Genomic DNA, 22191 nt, shown 5'->3' on the forward strand with positions numbered 1-22191 from the left:
TTGCCCCATCTCCAGTAAGTGCAGCCCATACCTTGTCATCTATGGCACATCCTGAGAGTGTCTCAATATCCCAAGCTCAGCAAGATCTATCTTTGAATCTGTGAAGGGATCATGTCTCTATTCGTGTAGGTCCTTGAGAAACCTCCTGGGTCGGACCATAGGATGCCATTGCAGTTCCATAGCGCCATATTAAGACTATTCTCCGCCCCTATCCTACAGGCCCAACACCGTCATGTGCTGTCCATCCTTCCCCTCTTCCTTTTGTACTCTATCACGAATGATCATTTTGTCATCTCTATAGGCAGCCCAATTTCCTTCTTGTCTTGCTGCCATCGCAGGTACCATCCCTTTCCTCCAGTGCTCTTGTTGCAAGAGCGTGAGGTCATCATCCAAAGTTGCCCTCATACTCATGAGGGTGGACCTATATGTTGCTGTTCGGAAGTTCACTACTAGTGGCATGGTTGGTGCATCAGCCTTGCCCACTCTCCATGCTACATCACATGTGAGGTTGACACCCATTTTGGTGAACAATGCTTCGGCATCTGCCATAGGGTGTTGCCCACCGGTAGCCCTCTAACCAGGATGTCCAAGGCTTTGTTGTTCCTTCTCTTATTTTCCTCCAAGGCATTAGACAAATGGATGTATCATCAAACGAGGAGGAAGGCAATAAAATGTTAGATATAGAGATCATGGAATTCCATACACAAAAAATAAACTTCATGGTCGAATGACTAGGACGATTTTAACTACGCTCCAAAATTTAACTAATATTTTACCAAAATTAACTAATCTTTGTGAACTACTCCAGTTGTAAGTACATCACCTTTTCTCACACATACGGAGGGCACGGGGCACGTCTTGTTTGAGAGGAACCTCCAATGTTATGAAAAACTTAAAACCGCTAGTATTTAATGGGAAAGAGGAAGAAAGGAATAACGTTGTTGTTAATGCATTTATTAAAAAATGACAGGACACACACAGATTAAAAAATACTCCACCAGAGAACCAAGTCCTTAAGTGTAGTTTCTCTCGAAGTAAAGATTACAGATGGTGGATGCGCCTTAGGAAAGATGATAAAACCCCTAATACAAGGGTTGAGTTTACATAGGCTTTTGCAAAAGGATTTCTATTAGAGAATGAGCTCAAATGATCATAGGAGGGATGGGTGGTCCTACGTCGACTTGTACCACAACAAAACACTTGAACGATGATGCACAAGAATGACTCCAGATTCCAAAAGAAGAACTTCACACTAAAATCGGTTCCTTGATTACACATAGCTATAAAAGAATTTCAATCCTTCTGACCCTACCAGAATGCACAGAAGCACTCCAGCTACAACTAGAGCAAAACTTCATAGCAGTGGTCTACCTTTCAACAGCTACTAAAGCCTTCATAGAGCCACATGGCAGGCAAGGGAGACTGATCCCCCCTCCACCGCAATACTACAAAGAACAAGTCCAACTATCCAACACTTCCCGTGTGATAATGACTTCTCAGTCAGCTTGCGACCGGCAAGGGAAAACCATCACTCGTCATCCCCCCTTACTCTGAACTGGGTGTGCAGTATCATCAACCAAAGTAAAAGACAATACATTCATGTTTGGGGGACAACCCAGAGTAGAGTACCTCTTATTGACTCCAAATACATTCAATTTAGAGGGACAACTCAAGGCTAAGAACCTTTATTTGACTCAACACAAACACATATAGCATAGGGGCCTAGAAAGCCCAACCCTAGTAAAATGGATCCTCGTCATCAAGAGAGAGGCCGTGAACTTCTGTTGTAGCTGCATGTATCTCCTCCGCGGCTCTTCAAGTTCACCTTGGTCTTCAACCAGAAGATTGGCATGATGCTTCTCTTTTCCTGTGCTTTCTTCTTGAAGCAATGGGCTTCAATGTGTCCTTTCCTCTTGCAAAACCTGCAAATAATGTTCTTTTTGGTCTTCCATTTGCTTGTGGAAGCAAATGCATGAATCAACAGGAGAGGCAAGAGAGGCTTCCTTATTGCGATGGTCCTTCTCAATGAGGAGTGCCACCATATCATCAAACGTGGTAGTGGCAAGACGAAGGATCTCAAGAGTATGCTCAAAGCGAGAAATTCCATGCATATTCTTCATAAGGACAGCCATCTTATCTTCGTCATTAGATACACTTTTTAAACTGAGAGTTATTGAACAAGAGATTGAAACCGAGCTAGATGATCCCTCAACTCATCACTCTCTTCCATTTTCAGATCATAAAATTTGAGCTTCAAAAAGACTTTAGAGTTGGTGATTTTATTACCAAAGAAAGTCTCGAGGCGACTCCAAATCTGCTTAGCTGTTGACTTGAAATCCACATGATGGATGAGAGAGTCAGCTAGGCAAAGACCAATGAGGGCAATAGCCTTAGCATTCTGTTGCTTCCAAATCCTTTGGTGTTGTTGATCAAGTAACTCAACCTGGTCATCCTCAAAAACATCCCAAACTCCTTCACGCATAAGGAGAAGCTGCATTTTGGTTTGCCATGTGGGAAAGCCTTTCCCCTTAAACTTATCCAGGAGGATAGAACTTGAAGACAAAGAGGTCATGATTGACAATAGCTTCGTGAGAGTGGACAGCAGCCGAAATGGATAACCGGCAACTTGTAAATGACCTCGGAGGCTCCAAAATGCAATAGCAGCCTCCACGTGTGCATGACAGCTGAAGAGGTGCTCCTATAAATAGTTGCAGTAGTTGGTCGAAGGCCTGAAGTAGTCCAAAGTGCATACACAGGTCCGAAATATGCAAGACGGTTGATGTAGATGGCTAGGCGATAGTTGTAGATGCTCCAGATGCAAAGGCGGGTCTCGAAATCTGTAAGGCTGCTCAGCAAGTCACTCCAAATTGCTGCAGCAAATCACCAAGCTGAAAGTCGGCTGGTATTTGTATGCTGGAGCGCTGGAAATAGCTCGGAAGTGGCTCTGTTGAAGGCAGCGATGCAGCAACAGCACATGAAACCCTAAATTCGGCGATAGAAGGCTTCAAAAAGACCTCAAGAGTCCACATGTGCGGACACCTCTTGCAGGATGTGCCAACCAGCAAGCAGTGAGGAAGAAAATATGCCGACCAGCTATCTGAGAGGCTGCCAAGGGCCTAGCTACAACTCCAAGAGGGCTTGAATGAAGGCGGCAGGCTGTGGAGGCACTAAACAGATGCAAATGGCTGAAGGAAGATGGCAGCTAGAGGCTAGATGAGCCGACTGAAAGGAGGAGACAACATAGGCGGAATTAGGGTTAGGGCTAGAGAGGATGACATGGCAGCTATGGAAGGTAGCTCTGATACCATGTTAGAAACATGGTGGAGAGAGAGAGAGAGAGAAGGTTAGGGTGTGAGGAAATAATGTGCGCAAATGAAGACATGAAGGCTTTCATTCATTCATCAAGTATATCATGACAAGTGAAGTACAAGCCTTATATAGGCTACTCACTCACACACTAGCACCTAGTGCATATGGGATGAGTCCAATGATGACACGTGGCACTCACACATGACACACACACAGTACTAGTACTAGATCACCTAGTACTACACACCAACACTTCACACCAACACACTCTTTGACTATGATATCTCCAATAGGTACTTGAGTTGGCAGTTTATTTGGTTTCCACCATATTATATATTCCATTTTGGCTTTACATCTGAGTTCTCTTTCACATATGTGCTTTTCTCTGTACTATTCAGTAAGACACACAGTTCAATAATGTCTTCCTTCTAGTGTCTTGTGATCTCCGGTTAAATCTTCCCGCTGCTGGGCAAACTTAGAGACATTATCTATATGGACCATGAATCCATGAAATAAATCTGTGATAGGCCTGAGTTAAGGGGAAGGAAGGCAAGGTAGGCTGAACTAATGCAAGACTTTGAACCTTTGATACAGAGATTAGACATCCAAAGGGTAGTTTGAATAAAATTGTTGATGCTTTGAGTCACATTGGTGAGGTAAAGTCTTTTTACCAAGACAGGAGCTGACCTTTATCATTCCCTAAGAGGCTATGTAGGACTACATAGGGAGCTCCACATAAATAGACCAAGACTCAGAGGGTCATACCACCTGTTTAACTAGTGGGTGGTGTTAGAAAATACCCAACAGAGGGCACACACAGCGGAAGACTTATAGTAATGCCCAGGAGCTCACACAGTGTGCAGTGTGGGTGTGGAATCACAAACTTCTTTACTTATGTGCATTCAATAGATGTGCAGACTCATCAATAGACAATGAACCGGCCAGATAGAGAAACCACCAAAATATATATTTCCGTCATAAAACTATGGACACAATACAACAGAGATAGATCCAGAGTCCCACCAATGGTGTGGCCCTCTGATCTTACCACAAGGTCCTCCTCCTATCTGCTGGCTATCTCTAGACTCGAGTCCGCGTGCTCCACCTAGAGCTTCTATAGACTTTCCATCCTTTGACCTCAGCTCCTTGCTGCCCTAGAAGACAGCCAAGGTCTCAACCTCACACTGAGCTAAGTCTGCAGCAACACTGGTACTCCTTCAGCTTCTGGATGTAGGCCCCAAGGGTTGTGCTATGCTGCTCCTTTCTGCTCTGCTGGAAGCTGCACTGCTGGATGCTGAAATGAGGCAAGAGCCTCTCCTTTTATAGGCCTAGGGCCTTGCTGATAAAACCGACCAGTCTGCCCTGACTGGGCCGACTGGACAGACTAGGTTGGCTGGCCCAACCGACCTGGTTGGCTCAGCCCAACCAGCCCTATATAAGGGCCCTAGCCAGGCCCTTTTGGGCTGCTGCTAGGCTCCCCTTTTCTGCTGCTGGAGACCCTGCTGCAGGCTGTATATCTGCCCATAGACCCCCACTATACTGCGCCTTGCTGCAGTCCTTTGCCGGTGCCTTGTCCTGGCCGTACCTCTTCCGTACACTGCCCTGCAGCAGCCCGTACAGATCCGTACAGCTTTGTACCCTGCTCCGTACACATGCTGATGTCAGCGCGCCTTTCATAGGATCCTGCTGCAGTCCATTGAGTGCCTCATGCCAGGCCTGATCCAAGACACTGTGTCCCCGCCATCTTCCTGCACATGAGCTGCTCCTGATGCAACCTTTCATCCTTGGGATACCCCACCAACCATGAATGCTCCAGATCAGTCCCAGATCCACACATCCAGGTAATCTCTCTTTGGGCACATCCTGCCCTAGGTCTCCCTCCCCCACGCACTCCTCATTTGGGGGCTTATAGATGGGGAGGTGACCTTTCCAACAGGTGGTTAGCTCTATATTCAAAATCGCTGGCTGTTCTGGAATGGAAAGGTTTGCATTCCTGATGACGCAAAGGTTAGGAGAGGATCTTCTATGTATGTCATGACGCTCCAACTCCAGAACATCGAAGATCTCAGCAAACCTATGACGTAAGATGAAGGCTGAGATTACTAACAATGTGGTAAAGTGCCAGCAATGTCAAGTGAAGAAAGCGAACGCCTTAGGGTTGGAGGATTGTTGCATCGTCTAGACATCCCTGTAGATGGAAGAGTATTTCCATGGACTTCATTGTGGGATTATCATGAACCCAACGAGGGGATGACGCTATTTGGGTTGTGATAAATCAACTAACGAAGATGGCAATAATTTTACCATAAAGACAACTGTAAGGGCTACTAAACTCATCAACTTGTTGAGCAATTGTTCAAGCTGTATGGGTTGCCTTGTAAGATAGTCAGTGACAGAGATCCGTAGTTCTCTAGGCACCTCTCGCATAAATTGTTTAAGAAATTAGAAACTACTTTGAGTATGAGTTCCATCAATCATCATGAGTCTGAATGGGCAAACAAAAAGGGTGTTGGCTGCACGAGAATCTATCAAGAGTGCTCAAGATAGATTATTGTTCTATGCCGATAGACGGTGCTCGCCTAGAGAGTTTTCTAAGGGAATGTGTGTGTACTCGTGAATGCCAAAGGATTCAAAGGCGTTACAGATGGGGTTGGTTGAAAAGTCATCCCCTAGGTACTATGGACCCTTCTTAATCTTGAGAAAGATTAATGAGGTTGCATAATGAGGTTGGTTGAAAACTTATCCCCTTAATCTTGAGAAAGATTGATGAGGTTGCATAATTGCCTCCACATGTAAAAGTTCGCCCAGTCTTTCATGTAAGTAGACAAAGAGGCGCTAGGAACTGGAGACATTGCCCCAAGAGCTTATGGAAGTTGAGGATTTGACCTAAGCTCCACATGAGAAAGAGTAATCAATTTCACGAAAAAGGAAAAATAGGAATAAGCTAACTCCTCAATTCAAAGTTAAGTGGAAGGATAGATATGAGGAGGACTCAACTTGGGAGTCGAATGCTAGTTTGGAGAAGTAACTTTCCCAATTTTGTTTGGGAAGAATGTTACATGCCTGGATGCTAATCCTCAAATGAGTGGACTTAATCCAACAGGGCTATGGGGATTAAGGAAAGCAGGTTGACGTGGGACCAGAGGACTTACTACATTAGCAAAGAGCCTACTGGTTATATTTTGCCAAGGCGCCAACTGGAGAGCACGATGCTCTTCTATATAAGAGCGGTGGAGGCAACTTTCTGATAGGCACATCCTCTCACAAGTTAACTATCTTAGATTCAAAGATTACAAATCTTTGAAGCCTCCCATGGATGGTAGTGACAAGCTAATAGTGCACGAAAACTCAGCTTTGATGATGCCATTTCAAAGACAACTAATTGAGCGGTGCAAGACCTAACAATAGTTGTGCAATCCATAAAGTGGGTCGATTTATGCAAGAATCCAACAAGTCATGATGGAGAGCAACTAGAAAGATCTCGATAATACAAAAGTTGAAGCGCCATGGATCTTATGGCTTTACAGATACAATCTGGGCAAGTCCAATGGATGACAAAATCTACGACAAGGTATATGTCTTCACTTGACTTGTGCAATTCCTTGGATCAATAAGAAGCAACAAATTATCGCATTGTCTTCCACTGAGGCATAGTACAAAGCAGCCAACATGACAATATGTGAAGCCACCTGGTTGAAGCTTCCACTCAGAGAGATTGAATGCCAGAGGTTGATAAAACAAATGTGTTTTCTGGTAACAAAAGCTGTACTTGTTTGGCTAAAAATCATATGCTTTATGTAAGGATTAAGCACATTGAAGGATAGTTCCATTTCATCAAGAAAAAGCTTACATCACAATTGACAGATCTCATATTCTGCACCAAAAATTAGCAAGTTGTTGATATTTTCACAAAGCCATCAGGTGGCATCAAGTTTACATAGTGCGAAGACATCGGATTGCAAGACATCATATTAAGCACTAAGAGTGTTGAAGGTAATACTCAATTAGCATACTCTAATGTCATTTCAGGATCAACCAAACCTAGAGTAACTATGTACTCCAGTGAATTTTGATTCTCTCTGAATTGACACCACGTGAATAATCTTCATTATGACAAGAAAACATCCAAAGGTCAATGTAACAGATGTTATCTATTGAAATGATATCCCGCATCCCAAATGAACAATCTAAAGATCATGCAACTGATTTCATGGATATGAAAGAAAGAACAGACAAATGAAAGATATCATACAAGAAAATGCGCAAGAAACTCATTTTCGTGGCGAGGACCGACCTGATTGAACACCTCGATTAGAAGGCTCATATCTTGTATTAGACACCTCAGAGCACATCTTAAGCAACGATTGCCAAGCACGGGTGTTTAAGTCCAATTGCATTGTAGCAACACCTGGTACTATATTTTGATGAATAAGCTTTAGCTCTCCAAAACTGGTAGCTGATCGAAATCATGCTTGCAAAAATAGCCTTTTGAGGTAAACAGGATGACTTTGAGATTATTACAGCTCGGGGAACTGGCTCAAATTTACCAGCAAAGAATACCCTCAACCCTCATGTAGTCAAAGCCGAAGCGTTATTCATGCCCTGAGCAAGTCAAATTGTGTATAAAGTATAAGATCCCAACTATCAGCAACGTGTTGCCTTGACATGGAAAAGCCCCCTACAATTTGGGGTAAATTTAATACACATGAAAATAAATGTGTGGCTCCCAAAAAATTATAGCTAGCAAAGGAAACAACGTATCTTGTTGATGCTGCTCCCAATAACAGCCGCATCTACTGTCAACCAAGATCTTCCCTGAACAAGGAGCCCTTGTTAGACCTCTGTGTTGAGCCAAGCTTAGTCTACCAAATGAGTTGTCTAAGTGCAAGTAAATTCTCAAGATTGGCTCTTACCATCTACATAGGTACAAAGGGTGAAGAACCCTGGGCTCATGCTTTTCACTGCAGAACATTTGCTCCTTCTGAGCAGTGCAAATCTGCAAACTCAGCTCCCCACTCCAAACCTCCTACACTGCAACCAGTCTGATGTTATGTCAAGCCTTGATCACTATAGCCTTAACTAGTTCAAGTGATTTAACACATGAAATTCAATCTCTATAACCAAAAAACATTCCCAGGCCACCACAGCTTCATTCTTAAAGAGAACGCACGAGAATAATGTAATTGCTTGACAGCAGATAAATCTTTGGTATTTGATGTCAGCATGTTTAAAATTCCTCACAAGCGCCAGAAAAGTTGTTCATTTTAATTAAATGAATGCTCACCAGTGTTTAAGCTGAGTTATAGTAATAGCATGACCATCCCTATATGCAGAGCCAACCAGTACAGAATTATACTCAATCTTGCCTCTGGCTTTCTCATTAGCAATCGTTCCCCAGCAACCCTGAAAAGAGCACACAATATTGAAGCTTAGCGGGAACATCCTTATCTTTCATATTCAAGCACCTCTATCTTCACTGCCCATTGTCATACGTCTTAGCAATTCAGGCAAGCTTTTCAATCATCCCCCATTCAGCACATCATAAATCCAATATGCGCAGGTTGATACACATGAATTTTAAGTGCTAAGAAGCTGACATACTTTAGCATTTGAGACATACACAATTGAGTTTCGGGTGCTAGACTCTACAACATTGCTTAAGGGAATGATTCTTGTGTCAAGGGATTGACTTCAAGGACAGACACAGGTGTGTCAGGACTCTAGTAAAGAGAGAGGACAGAAGTAAATTGAATAAACACCACTTTCTTACCAGAATCCATCTATTCGGTCCACGAAAATGCGTGAAGCACGGGGAACGAATCTTAAGGAAGTAATAGGCTTGAATATGTGACCTGTATCAAGTGGGAAATCGCCTTAGTCTGTAAGATACAATTAAATGCATCTATGATGTGTGAGAGGAAAAAACGGCCACATTCACTTTCAATTCAACAAACCTTTGTCATCATCATCCAAATCCACCAATGATCTGCTTGCTTCTGAGTCAACATCAAGTGCAACATGATCCAAAGCAGATGCCTTTCGTGCAGCCCGTACGTGAGTTACAATGGGGGTCTGCGGCACTGAGCGCTTTCCCCTGTTCCCCTGCAAATTCAAAAATCTAAAACCTTCAACATGCAGCTTCAAATCATGAAGAACAAAGGATGCTTACAAACAGCTAGAAACAACATCACTTTTGATTTGAAACATAATGTCAATCTTCAAATAACAAATCCAACATAGGTGTGAGTACCTTTTCTTCAACTTCACTTGATATCACTAAACTGCCATCTGAATGTACAATGCTTGATTCTGCCTTTAGCCTCTCAATCTGAGTTTGACTATCTTGAAGTGCTTCCTGGAGCAAATTCACTTGTCCAGCAAGCTCATCATGTCTCTTTTGTGTATCTTGCAACACAGCATCTTTTCTGGCAAGTTGTGCTCGAAGACCTTCAGTCCCCACCAGAATGCTGGAAACTCTTTTGTCCAGGATTTCAAGCAGCTCTTGCATGCCAACAGCTTCCCTATCAAGACTTGCATCAGAGGACATTTCCCCATTCCTCATATACATTCCAACAACTATGGCTTGCATTCGACTATGAAGCTGTGATAAATCAAAAGTCTTGCTGTCAATCAGCCTTTGAAAGTTGGTAGCTTCGTTTCTGGTGTTCGTAATTTCTTCTCTCAACTGGGACATTTGTGTGTCACGGCTCTCTAGTGATGAGTGTAGGCTCTCTACTTCCACAAGGAGTCCCTCCGAAAGCCTGCGTAGATCGTCCAGTTTGCTGAGTGTGGTAGAAAGCTTGCTCAAAGCCTTGCCACGAGAAGCTTCCAGGTTCTGAATTGCCACTTGTTTCTGCTGAATCGCCGTCTCTAACTCGTCCACCTTTGCGGAAAGTTGCTCTGTCCTTGTCTCTGCTTCATCCAGGGCTTGCACAAGGCCTTCTTCCTCTGCCAAATTCATCAAACAAAATAGAAAAGAAAAGCAGAAGTGAAACCACTTTGGGAAATTTTGGGGGGGCGAGAGAAATCATGCATTGAAAGTAGCTCTTGCTTGGTCCTCTTCAGCAGAGCACCATTACCTTGGTTCTTCATTGATAAGAGATCATGCATTGAAATTAGCTCCTGCTTGGTCCTCTTCAGCAAAGCATCATTTACTTCAAAATCTCCTAACGCTTTTTCTAGTTCACTGATCTTAAGCTTGTCTAACTGCTGCTGTTGGCCCATAGCATCAATAACTACCTTTGCTTCACCTAGTTGATTGTTCAAATCTTGACATTGTGTCTCATTCTCCATCCGTTCCAATGCAGCTTGTTCTCGCAGCCGTGAAAATTCTTGTTCAATGCTAGAAAGGTCCTTGATAGCAGCCAAAAGCCTATCTAATAGTGCAGCAGCAACTTTCTGCAGATCCTCTGGTTGAAGATTATCCAAATCATCCACACGAGATTGCCGTGACACATTGCTACTGAAAGGTATTTGACCTTGTGCTAAACTGGACAAGCGCATCTTCAAAGTATCAAGATCTTGAAAAGAATGATCTACTTTTTCAATTATTAACTTGAAGCCTGCCTCTAAATCTGATAAAACTCTATCCTTCTCTAGCCTCATGGCCTCAGATACAGTCACAAGGTCAGCATCCCTCTGAAGTGAGTCCATTTTTGCTGTTAAGTATTGTATTCCATTGCACGTCTCCAACAGCAACTGTGAAATAGCTGAAGATTCCTCAATTGATGCTGCCATAGTACCTTTGAAAAATGTTTCAAAGAGCTGCAGCTCATTTTCCATGTCCTCACACCATTTTCTCAGTGAACCTATAGAATTACCTTGCTCCCAGCCTTCACTGCTCCAAGCTTCAACACCGGCGATATTCTCAGATATCTCCATCTTACCCCTCCTTGCCTGCAAGAAAAACAGACCAAACGAAGTTACACTATAGGCAATAACAGATTGTTCGAAGATTGACCCACACAAGAACACTGATTCAAGTTACATTTGCCTGCTTATGATTGAAAAAAGCAAGCATTGGTTTTAAGGTTGCTGCTTATTGTCAACCCCACAAAATTTACAGATTAAAGCTAGTAACAACTTGTAAAATCTCAAATGTCTATATGATAGAAGAGACACTTAAGAGAGAGAGAACCTGAAGTGACCTTCATTACCAATAGAGTGAGACTCCACTCCAATGCAACTCAAAACACTATAAACACAAGGGAGAAGAAGAGGTTTCATATGTACAAGAGTGAGCGGAAGCTCCAAGACTACTCATAGAGAGAGAACGAACTAGAGAGAGATGGACTCAAGAGTCTACATAAGAGAATATCTACAAGAGGGAGAGAAGGCTCATGGAAGAGGCTTGAGGAGACTAGAGCTACAGCCACATGAGGCCTAATGGTGGAAGAGATTGATGAACAAGGGAGAGGAGGGCTCCTTTTATAGAGATTTTGTTACCCTCTTTCACCCATTTACAATTGCTGCCTGTAGATTCCTTTCCCCATCAATCACATAAGCCCGTATGTCACCATCCATGTCCTTTTTGGCTACTCACTGAAATTATACATCTTGCACAGTCTGCAGCTCGTTTTTGGATAAACCTGTCCAATACTAGCCATGATGCAGCATAACAAAGTTACTCTTCCTTGGGGAGCTTGAATGGATATAGAGTTACATATGGCGTGCAGCTTCTCCCTCCCCATTGCACCTCTCTTCTGCTCCCGCAGCTCCCCTCCTTCCTTCCCTCTGCTCTATCTCCTTCCTCTCGCTCCCCGCTCCCCCCCCCCTTGGTCGCCCCTGCTAATTATTAGCCCATAGAGTCTCTGGTAGCAGTCGCATTCTGTTCGCGGCCCCTGGCACTGGTCGTTGGAGCAGCCCTCAGCCCACACGGCAGCTTCTTCTGCCACCGTGCCTTTTCCATTCAGTACGCAGCCGTAGAGAGCACTCTCTACAGTGATACCTGGCTGTTTGCAGCCATATTTGGTGTGCAGATAGGCTGGCCCCTTGTCGCGACTGGCCAGCCAAGTCTATGGAAGCAGAAGATTACCTCGGGTGACGCACATTCGGCCTTTTCCAGCTCCCAGGGCCCCTAGTTCATGTCTGAGCCCTTGGCAGTTTTCAGCCCCCCCTCTTGGCTTGTCTCAGCTAGGTTTTCTCCCAAAAGATAGAAGGTTTTAGTGTGTGGGATGCTTCTCCCTTGCGAAATCGCTTCGGGAAGAGCAAAGCTCATGTTTGGTGGATCCTGCAAGCTCCAGCTCAGCTTTTGGCCCTCTCTTTTGCCTCTCTTTGCTGTCCCTTCTTTGTGGAACAGCCTTTGCCACCTAGAGCTCCTCCGGGCCTAGCGTGGTTCTCTCTTTTCTCAGCTCAAGATTGAGAATTGGAAGGCTTATGCCTCCCTACCCTTAGTTGAGATCCTTTCTTTTCCTTCTCCTGTCCTTCCTTTTCCATCGCCCCCTTCCTTTCCTTTCTTGGCACAGCGCTCTGTTTTCTTTCTGGAAGAAGGAATCTTGGTGGCGACCCTTGGTACAGCAGGAGGGGCTCAAATGGCAACACCTTCAACTCCCCAAGCTGTTAAGGTCCTGCTTTCTCCAAAATACAAGCAACTGGTGAAAGAAGCAGTACCCTCTCTCTAGGACAAAGCAGTGGTGGGCACGATAATGGGTCTAACGCCACTGGATTCAGGCAAGAGGGTTGTTAGAAACATGGTGAGAGAGAGAGAGAGAGAGAGAGAGAGAGAGAGGTTAGGGAGTGAATAAGTGGTACACAAATGTAGAATCTATGAAGGCTTTCATTACACACCAACACATCACATCACCACACTCTTTGGCTATGATATCTCCAACACCCCCCTTCAGAGCAAAGAGTGTGAGGGAAAGAGTGGGGGAGTGGAACGATCAAGACAGAGAGAGAGAGGGAGACACAAGAAGTGTGGGTGTGTAAAGTGTTGAGCCACACCACAAACTCATAGAGTTTTATTAGGATTAGGGATTCACCCTATGACTGTCTCAAGACAGTCATAGGTGTCACAACTTTAAAAAGAGTGGCAATGTGCCTTTACCCCAACAACCTCCCACCTAAAGGCCAATGTGCCTAAAGGGGAGAAAAGAATAAAAATTACAGCAATATACAGTTACTGTATACAAGACCATAAAATAAGAATGGTCTCATCCTAATCCCATGATGTGGTGGCAATGTGCAAACCGCTCTGTAGGCAAGCTCTTAGTGAGCAAATCTGCAGGATTATCATCAGTATGCACCTTCACAAGCTCAAGTCGCTTGTCTTCCAGTACCTCCCTGATGAAATGGTATTTCACATCTATGTGCTTGGTCTTCTCATGAAAGACCGGATTCTTTGCCAACATGATAGCACTCTGACTATCACAATGCAAAACTGGCATATCTCCTGTAATGCCCAAATCTCCCACCAGCCGAGTAAGCCATATTGCTTCCTTGCAAGCCTCAGTGGCTGCAACATATTCAGCTTCAGTGGTTGACAGTGCAATGCATTTCTGCAACCGAGACACCCATGATATAGCACCTCCTGCAAATGTGAAAATATAACCGGTAGTAGACTTCCGGTTATCTGCATTCCCTGCATAGTCTGAATCTGTAAAACCATGCACCAATGCATCCTGCCTACCATAGCATATGCACAAGTCTTTGGTACCCTTGAGATACCTCAAGACGCCTTTCACTGCTTCCCAGTGCCGCTTGCCTGGATTTGCCATATACCTGCTGATGACTCCCACCGCAAAAGCAATATCCGGACGAGTGGCAACCATGGCATACATCAAAGAACCAACTGCAGATGCATACAGAACCTTGGCCATTTCAGCCTTATCATCATCTGATCTGGGGCTGTCCTTACTGCTGAGTTTTAAATGTGGAGGCAACGGGGTACTAATAGACTTCCCCCCCTCCATTTTAAACCTCTGCAGTACTTGTCAATGTACTCCTTCTGTGACAGAAACAAAAGTCCCTTGGACCTGTCACGAATAATCCGCATACCAAGAATATGGTTTGCATCACCCAAGTCTTTCATGTCAAATGACTTATGCAGTTGTTTCTTCAAAGCACTAATCTCCTACTGAGATTTGCTGGCAATCAGCATGTCATCCACATATAGAATGAGTAGCATCAAACTACCATCCTTTGCCCGTTTGGTGTACAAGCAGTGATCGGTCTCACACCTATGATACCCTTGGGACTGCATGAAGGCATCAAACTTCTTGTACCATTCTCTTGGTGGCTGCTTGAGTCCATACAAGCTCCTCTTGAGCTTACACACAAGCTGCTCTTTCCCTTTAACAGCATATCCCTCTGGCTGACTCATGTAGATCTCATCATGGAGATCTCCGTGAAGAAAAGCAGTCTTCACATCCATCTGACATAAATCCATGTCCTCATAAGCAACAAGAGCTAACACTGCTCTCAAAGTAGTCATCTTGACTACAGGGGAAAAGATCTCATCAAAGTCAATGCCCTTCTCCTGCTTAAATCCCTTGGCAACCAATCTGGCCTTATACCTCGGTAAAGCATTTGAATCCACTTTGACTTTGTAAACCCACTTGCATGGCAAAACCTTTCTGCCTGCAGGTAGCTGCACCAAGTCCCATGTATCATTTTGAAGTAGAGAGTCCATTTCAGATTGCATGGCTTTCTCCCACTTCCTTTTTTCTGTTCTTCCCATAGCTTCCTTGAAGCTGGAAGGCTCACCACAATCTGTCAGCATGATAAAATCAGCCACATTATTGGCTCCTGGAACAAACCTGTCAGGAGGCCGTTGTACACGGGTGCTCCTCCTAACAAAATGTTCCGGATCAGGCTGCTGTCTAGCCTGATCGTCATGCATGACGGGTGGCTGTACCACCATATTTGGCTGTTCTACAGCCCCATTTGCTGGCATATCCAGTGGTGCATCATTGGCAAAATTGTCTGCTGATTTTCAGCCTGTATGCCCTCTTGAACAGGGTTATCTACAGCAGCCTGCTGCTGCATATTAATGGGCATTCTTTGCTGTCCGACATCATCATAAACAACCCTTCTGTATTCCACAGGTTGCACGGGTTCTTTGTGTACACTATCCTCTTTAAAGATGACGTCATTGCTGCGTATAATCTTCCGTTTGACGAGATCCCATAACCTGTACCCCATTTCACCTTCGTCACCGTAACCCATGAAGATGCATCTGAAAGACTTTGGCTCCAGTTTGGTGCGCAGTTCTTTGCGTATATGAGCAAAGCACTCGCAGCCAAACACACGTAAGTGCTTATATGAAGGTGGCTTGCCAGACCACACCTCCTCTGGCACTTTCAACTCCAAAGCCTTATTCGGCGACCTGTTAATTAGGTGAACTACTGTTTGCACGGCTTCTGCCCAAAAACCATGGGGCAATGCAGCATAAGACAACATACATCGAACTTTCTCCTGAATAGTTCGATTCATTCGCTCACTCACACCATTTTGAGATGCATTATGAGGGGCTGTGAGTTCCTGTTTAATGCCCTTAGCTTCGCAAAACTGTACAAAAGCATGTGACACATACTCACCCCCATAATCGGATCTGAGGCATTTCAGCCTGCGTCCTGTCCGATTCTCAACTTGAGCGACAAACTTCTTGAAAGCATGTAAGGCATCGCTCTTATGCTTCAAGAAATAGACCCACACTTTGCGTGTGGCATCATCAATAAAAGTAATGAAATACTTTGCACCCCCTAGTGATAGCTGTGGCATCTCACACAAATCAGTGTGCACTAGATCAAGCGGTGCTCTATTTTGGGGAGTTCTCCTCTTATGAGGAGTCATAGAATGCTTGCCAAATATGCAATGATCACAAGTAGGCAAATCTGAAAATGAAAGAGACGGCAGATAACCCAAACGTGATAGTTCTTGCATTCCTTTAACGGACATGTGTCCCAACCGGCTATGCCACAATGAAACCTTCGGCAGCTCGGTTATGGCAACAACATGATTACCTACACTGGAAACATAAAAAGGGTACAAGGTATCACTCTTATAACCCTCAGCCACTGCAACCTGGCCATCAGTAATCACCCATTTGGAATCCCCAAATGTGGTGTGGTAACCACTGTCATCCAACAAGCCAGTGCTAATCAGATTTTTCTTGATTTGCGGCACATGGCGAACACCATCAAGCATAAATATGCGTCCATCAAGGAATACTATCTGTATACTGCCAATCCCTGCAATCTGACATGCATAGTTGTTCCCAAGGTGAACAACTCCATGAGTACCTCTGTAGGAAGTAAACCACTCCCTATGAGGAGTAACATGAAAAGAAGCACCTGAATCCAAGAGCCAGGTGTGCATGTCATGGCCATCAATAACCAATGTATGTGCAATTACAGCAGAGGAACATAATACATCATGTCTGTCACTGTCACTGTCCTCTGCTACAACATTCACTGCATCCAAGTCATCTGCCTTGGCCTTGCCCTTGCCCTTGCCTTTGCTTCCACTGCCTGCATCCTTTGTCTCAGCCTTCTTGGCTTTCTGATCCCGTATAAACTTGAAGCACTTAGACTTCACATGTCCCTTCTTGCCACAGTAAAAGCATTCAATATCCTTTTTGCCACGGGACTGACTGCGGGATTTGGACTTGCCAGCAGATCTCCCCTTCTGCTGAGTCCTACCTCTTTCCTGTACCTGCAAAGCATTGGAAGACTTGCTGCCCATATTATTCTTCCTGCTCATCTCCTCCATAAGGAGAGAGCTCTCCACATCAGCATACATAAGAGTGACATTTGAATTAGACAGGGTGGTCTTGAAAGTGTCCCAACTCTCAGGGAGGGTACACAACAAGAAAGTAGCCTTGAACTCCTCATCAAGGTTCAATCCCTGTGCAATAAGCTGTGTAAAGATGGCATTGAACTCACTCAAGTGTGAGGTCATAGCTGTACCTTCCTTCATGCGAAGGTCGACAAGCTTCTTCAACCAATAAACCTTACTGGCTGAGCTCTTTTGGGCATACAACTCTTCTAGCCTCTGCCATAGACCATAAGAGGTCTTTTCAGCCTGAACATTGAACACAAGAGAATCACTGAGAGTAAGCATGATAGCAACCCTAGCGGACAAATCAAGCTCCTCCCACTCATCATCTGACATCCCAGATGGCTTGACACCCTTCACCCTTATGGGCTTAGAAATCTTCTTCAGCAGAAGTACATTCAAACACTGTTCTGCCCATAATGCATAATTGTGTGCCCCTTCCAATTTCTTTATGTTCAGAATTGAAGATTCACTTCCCCCTGATGCCATATCAGATAAGGAAAGTACCTGACTCCCTGTAAGTCAAAAAATGACTAAATAAAATTCTGATTTCTCATAAAACCTGCTCTATCAAGAGCCAGGAGCACTCACAATAGTGCTGTTTTTTTTACTGTCAAAAAATCTGCAGCAAAACAGAAAATTTTCCCTCCAGTCACTGTACCTTTTGACACACTGTACCGTGCTCAAATAGGCATAAAACAGTAACTTCAGAATGCTGCAGCTGTTCCACAAGTGCTTTATCAGTGCATCATCAGCTGACGAAGCACAAAACACTGCTGTCCTGGACACTTCTCCCACCTCAGATGAGGTATTGCACTAATTTTATATGCATAAACCACTTGTCATACACTGTTTTGTCCACTGAAAAAGGCTTCAAACACCTCAGCCTGTCACAAACCTGCAACAAAGAATGGGACAAATCCCAAACAATCACCCTTCTGCCAAGGGGATAAACAGCATCTGAAGTTCTCAAACAGTAACTCAAGTGCTCACAAGCAAAATCTGGGCAAAAACCCCTTGATTTGACACCTGTACCAAGTGAAAAACACCCTCAACACTGAGGTAGCATACAAAATACAGCGCTCTCCTGCCACTTTCACCTGACAATGTAATGCATAAATGGCCCTGTGGACACAGTAACAACACAGATCCCAACGTACAAACACTGAAGAGAAAACCTTTTGAGCACTATCAACGATGGACAGTTAGGGACCGAGTAAACTCGATGCGCCCTGGCCAAGCGTGGCTCAACTGAGATTTTCAAAGTGTTGTACACAGAATGTGACCTACAAGAAATGTCACTGAATACACTGCGGAAACAAGACCAATGTGGGCACCCTGGCTCCACACTGCCTCAAGGCATACACTGCATACACTTCCAGGCAAAAGCCCTATGAAATTGTCACCCGAAAACTGAGATTTTCACTCAGCAAAAGCATAAAAGCCCTCTGCAAAATCAAGACATCTGACCTTCCCGAAACAAAATAAATAGTCACCTCAAGCACGAGGGACACGAGTGTACATGCTGTACCTCAAACACACAGTTTTAGAACTGAACAAATTCCGGGAATGAAGAGCAGAGTGCTCTCTCTTTTCCTTCTTCCCCAAAACAAAATTTCTGTGCCTGCTGTACCTCCTGTACCTGCGCAGGGTACCTGCTGTACCCTGTACCTGCGAGGGCACGAAATCCAAAAAAAAAATTCGACCTGTACCTCCTGTCGCAGCGTCCATACGGTACGCCTGCCGGTACAGCATCCGTACAGTCGGTACGGATGGCCGTACCTGTCCGTACGACGGGCTGCACGCAGCCGGTGTTGCGCGCTGGTCGCGCTGGCTGCGCGCGGCCAGTGTTGTGCGGTGCGCGCACTGGCTGCGCCCATGCAGCTAGCAGCAGCTAAAGCTGCGTGAGCAGCTGCTCCTGCGCTGGCTGCTCGCCCCGCTCGCTGGCGCTGCCCCGCTCGCTGCTGCCACGCACGAGGCCCGAGGGGAGAGGGGGGGTAGACCTGAGTGAAGAGGGAGAGGTAGAGGCTCTGATACCAGTTGTGAGGGAAAGAGTGGGGGAGTGGAACGATGAAGACACAGAGAGAGGGAGACACAAGAAGTGTGGGTGTGTAAAGTGTTGAGCCACACCACAAACTCATAGAGTTTTATTAAGATTAGGGATTTACCCTATGACTGTCTTAAGACAGTCATAGGCGTCATAACTTTAAAAAGGGTGGCAATGTGCCTTTACCCCAACAAAGAGTGTGAGACCCAACACGCAAAGAGTAGACCGATCCCCCCTCCACCACAATACTGCAAAGAGCAAGTCCAACTATCCAACACCTCCCATGTGATAGTGACTTCTCAGTCAGGTTGCGACCGGCAAGGGCAAACCATCACTCGTCACCCCCCCTTACTCCGAACTGGGTGGTCAATACCATCAAACCAAAGTAAAAGACAATACATTCATTTTTGGGAGACAACCCAGGGCAAAGTACCTCTTATTAACTCCAAATACATTCAATTTAAAGGGACTACTCAAGGCTGAGAACCTTTATTGACTCAACACAAAAACATATAGATCTAAGCATCATCTACCACCTTAGAGAGGGATAGATCGTGCAATATAGCTGATAAAGCTTAATCCTCAAGTCCAATAGAGGTGGCATAAATATTCTCGAGCTTGTCCAAGGTCTTCTTAGCTGAAGTAGTGAGGTCAAGTTGATGAAGCAATTGGTTGGCCAACCTCACACCAATAAGCCCCATTGCTTTGTCATGCTGCTCATCCCTAGCTGAGAGTGGTGCTAATGAGTCTTCACCACGAGGACGAGGCTCCATAGTCTCAATCTGAGATAGCAAAGGCAGCAAGGTAAAATGGATAACCAGCAAATGAAGAGCCTGCTTTAGGGCTCTGAAATGGCAGACTTTTCGAGAATGCAAATGTGTGCAATGCATGCAAAATTTGAATGCCAATTGGCCCTCCAATGGGGAAGAGCGCCTTCGTGAGAGTCCTTGTTTCTATTTCGACCTACATGCAAGGTGTGTGAGAGATGGCGGATGAATGATAGAGAGAATGCTACATGAGATTTACAATGAAAGGGTGGTACCCTTTCATAATGTCCCTTGAGATCACTCAAGTTCCATCTTGCCATTTACACCTACCCTTAGCTTATGACCCATGCATCTACCATTCAATGCACCTTAATGTACCCTTCCCTTCCTATTGCCCCTAGGACCTAGACACGTGTGCACACATTTTTATTAATAGAATAAGTGCCACATGTCCAAATTCGATGCCGTCTCAAGCAGTGGCTCCAGCTCGACAAGTCCTATCTACTAAGATGATCCACCACGAAACAAATCAGTCGGTGTCCATCATAAATACAAATACATGTTACACCATTGGCGTATAATATATAATAATGTTTTAATGTCTACTAATCACGGATTAGTGAGTTCTCTTGTCATGATAGGGATTCCCCTCCATACAGTACTTGTCTATTAGCCACTAGGCCAGACATTGTTCGTTAATCATTTTCATCCTGCGGAGGCCCGCTATATTTTCTCCCTCTGATTCTCACACTCACTCCACAATTCCACTTGTGTTTTGAGTGCATCATTCTTTTAGTTCAAATAGTAGTGAGCAAGAGAGAGAGTGAGTTAGGCTATCTCCCTGTTACATTGGTATCAGAGCTTCAAATTTTCTTTCCTGAGATAGGGAGGGTCAATTTAGGGACAGCCCCATTGTTTTATGATATAGACGAAAACCAGAAAGGACACCATGAGTGTTAGTGAGCAGTCCAAGACGGGTGGGGAAGTTCCCAACCCCTACCACCACAAAATCTTACACATACTTCAATGTCTGCCATGATGGCCATGATGCAAAGTACGATGGAGATGTAGCAACATCAGTCCAAGAGTCTCTTCAAGTGCATGGTTTAGCTCCAAGAAATGCGGGACGATCGTGAGCAAGCCGACAGAGAACATAGCTTAGGAGGCAAAAGAGGAACGCAATCATGAGGCTCGAGAAGCTAAGGAACCCTGGGACCGCAAGGCTCAGGAGACAAGGGAGCTTAGAGAGCGTACCACTCCGGAGGAAAAGGAAGAACGGGAGCGTAGTGCTCAGGAGGAAAAGGTAGAACAGGACTGGCAACACCTCATTTCTCTACTTCGACTACCAGGGGAGGAAAGGGAGAGAATCCCACCGCCCGTCAAGCCTTCTTTCCCTGGGAAGCTCAACTTCACACCATATGATGGTGAGCAAGAACCTTCAGTGTTAACTTCGTGGCTCGATAAATATTTTTGGTAATGACAACGAGAGGTGCATCCTAGCATCCATGCACCTTACAGGCGAGGCGGTCACCTGATGGCTCAAGTGGCAAAAGACCAATATGATGCAGACAAGGAGGCACCTCTATACACATGGATGAAATTCGTGAAAGACTCTGATCATGGTTCCTACCACCCCAGTATTTGGACAAGCTTCAGAGTCAGTTCTATGAGCTACGCCAAGGGGACACTGAGACTATGAATCATTACACCAACAAGTTCACTCGGATGTTCGTACAGTTGCAACTAGAGGAAATCAGAAGGTGAGCAACTTTCTCTATTGGCTCAGTACGAACATCCAACAGTATGTCACAAGTTTCAGGCCACGGGATTACGAGAGTGCATACGAGTTTGCTCAGAATTTCAACTTATGCATAAGGGAGGATCCAAACAGGTCAACACTAAGAAGTCCCGCGATTCTACGCCAAGTGATGGTGGGAATTGGGAAGCCCCATCAGCAACGGCCACAAAGAGCCCGGTCAAGTGGTTCACCTACAGCTTCAACTCCTACAAGGACAACCTCAGTGGTCATGAGGAGCTTGAAGATCAGCAGAAGAGGGAGCCTCGTCAGTTTCACAATATGTTTCAGTTCTACAGACAGATTGTCCTTATCCCAACAGATTCAAGCACTTCAGAGGACCAAAGGAGCTAAGCAGGTTCAGTTGACTCTTACGCCAACGGAAACTATTGCCTTGAATGGTGCATTTTAGGGACAGCAGATAGAGAGCAGCATGCAGGTAGCTTCAGCCACACTGAAGATCTCAGGGTGGGTAGACTATCAGCCACTACGCAAGC

General features: G+C 44.9%; 1 protein-coding gene across 3 annotated transcripts in view; it reads right to left on the minus strand.

The window, feature by feature from the left end:
- Positions 1 to 7394: 7394 nt before the first annotated feature.
- The window catches only part of LOC147886923 (nucleoporin), a 34604-nt gene continuing 19807 nt past the window's right edge, over positions 7395 to 22191 (minus strand). The window contains exons 8-14 of one of the 3 annotated variants that reach the window (XM_087394345.1): positions 10389 to 11205; positions 9560 to 10257; positions 9264 to 9411; positions 9080 to 9161; positions 8594 to 8712; positions 8223 to 8340; positions 7395 to 8124 (exon numbers count right to left, since the gene is read on the minus strand). In XM_087394345.1, the coding sequence (XP_087250471.1) occupies positions 8610 to 8712; positions 9080 to 9161; positions 9264 to 9411; positions 9560 to 10257; positions 10389 to 11205 (1848 nt within the window). In that variant the 3' untranslated portion in view covers positions 7395 to 8124; positions 8223 to 8340; positions 8594 to 8609. Of the gene's footprint in view, positions 8125 to 8222; positions 8352 to 8593; positions 8713 to 9079; positions 9162 to 9263; positions 9412 to 9559; positions 10258 to 10388; positions 11206 to 22191 lie in introns of all 3 variants that reach the window. The other 2 variants (XM_087394347.1, XM_087394346.1) reach the window with 2 other exon arrangements.

Source organism: Dipteris shenzhenensis, chromosome 23 (genome assembly GCF_047967505.1).
Source record: "Dipteris shenzhenensis isolate YYH24624 ecotype China chromosome 23, Dip_SZ_1.0, whole genome shotgun sequence".
In the NCBI taxonomy this organism is placed as follows: Eukaryota; Viridiplantae; Streptophyta; class Polypodiopsida; order Gleicheniales; family Dipteridaceae; genus Dipteris; species Dipteris shenzhenensis.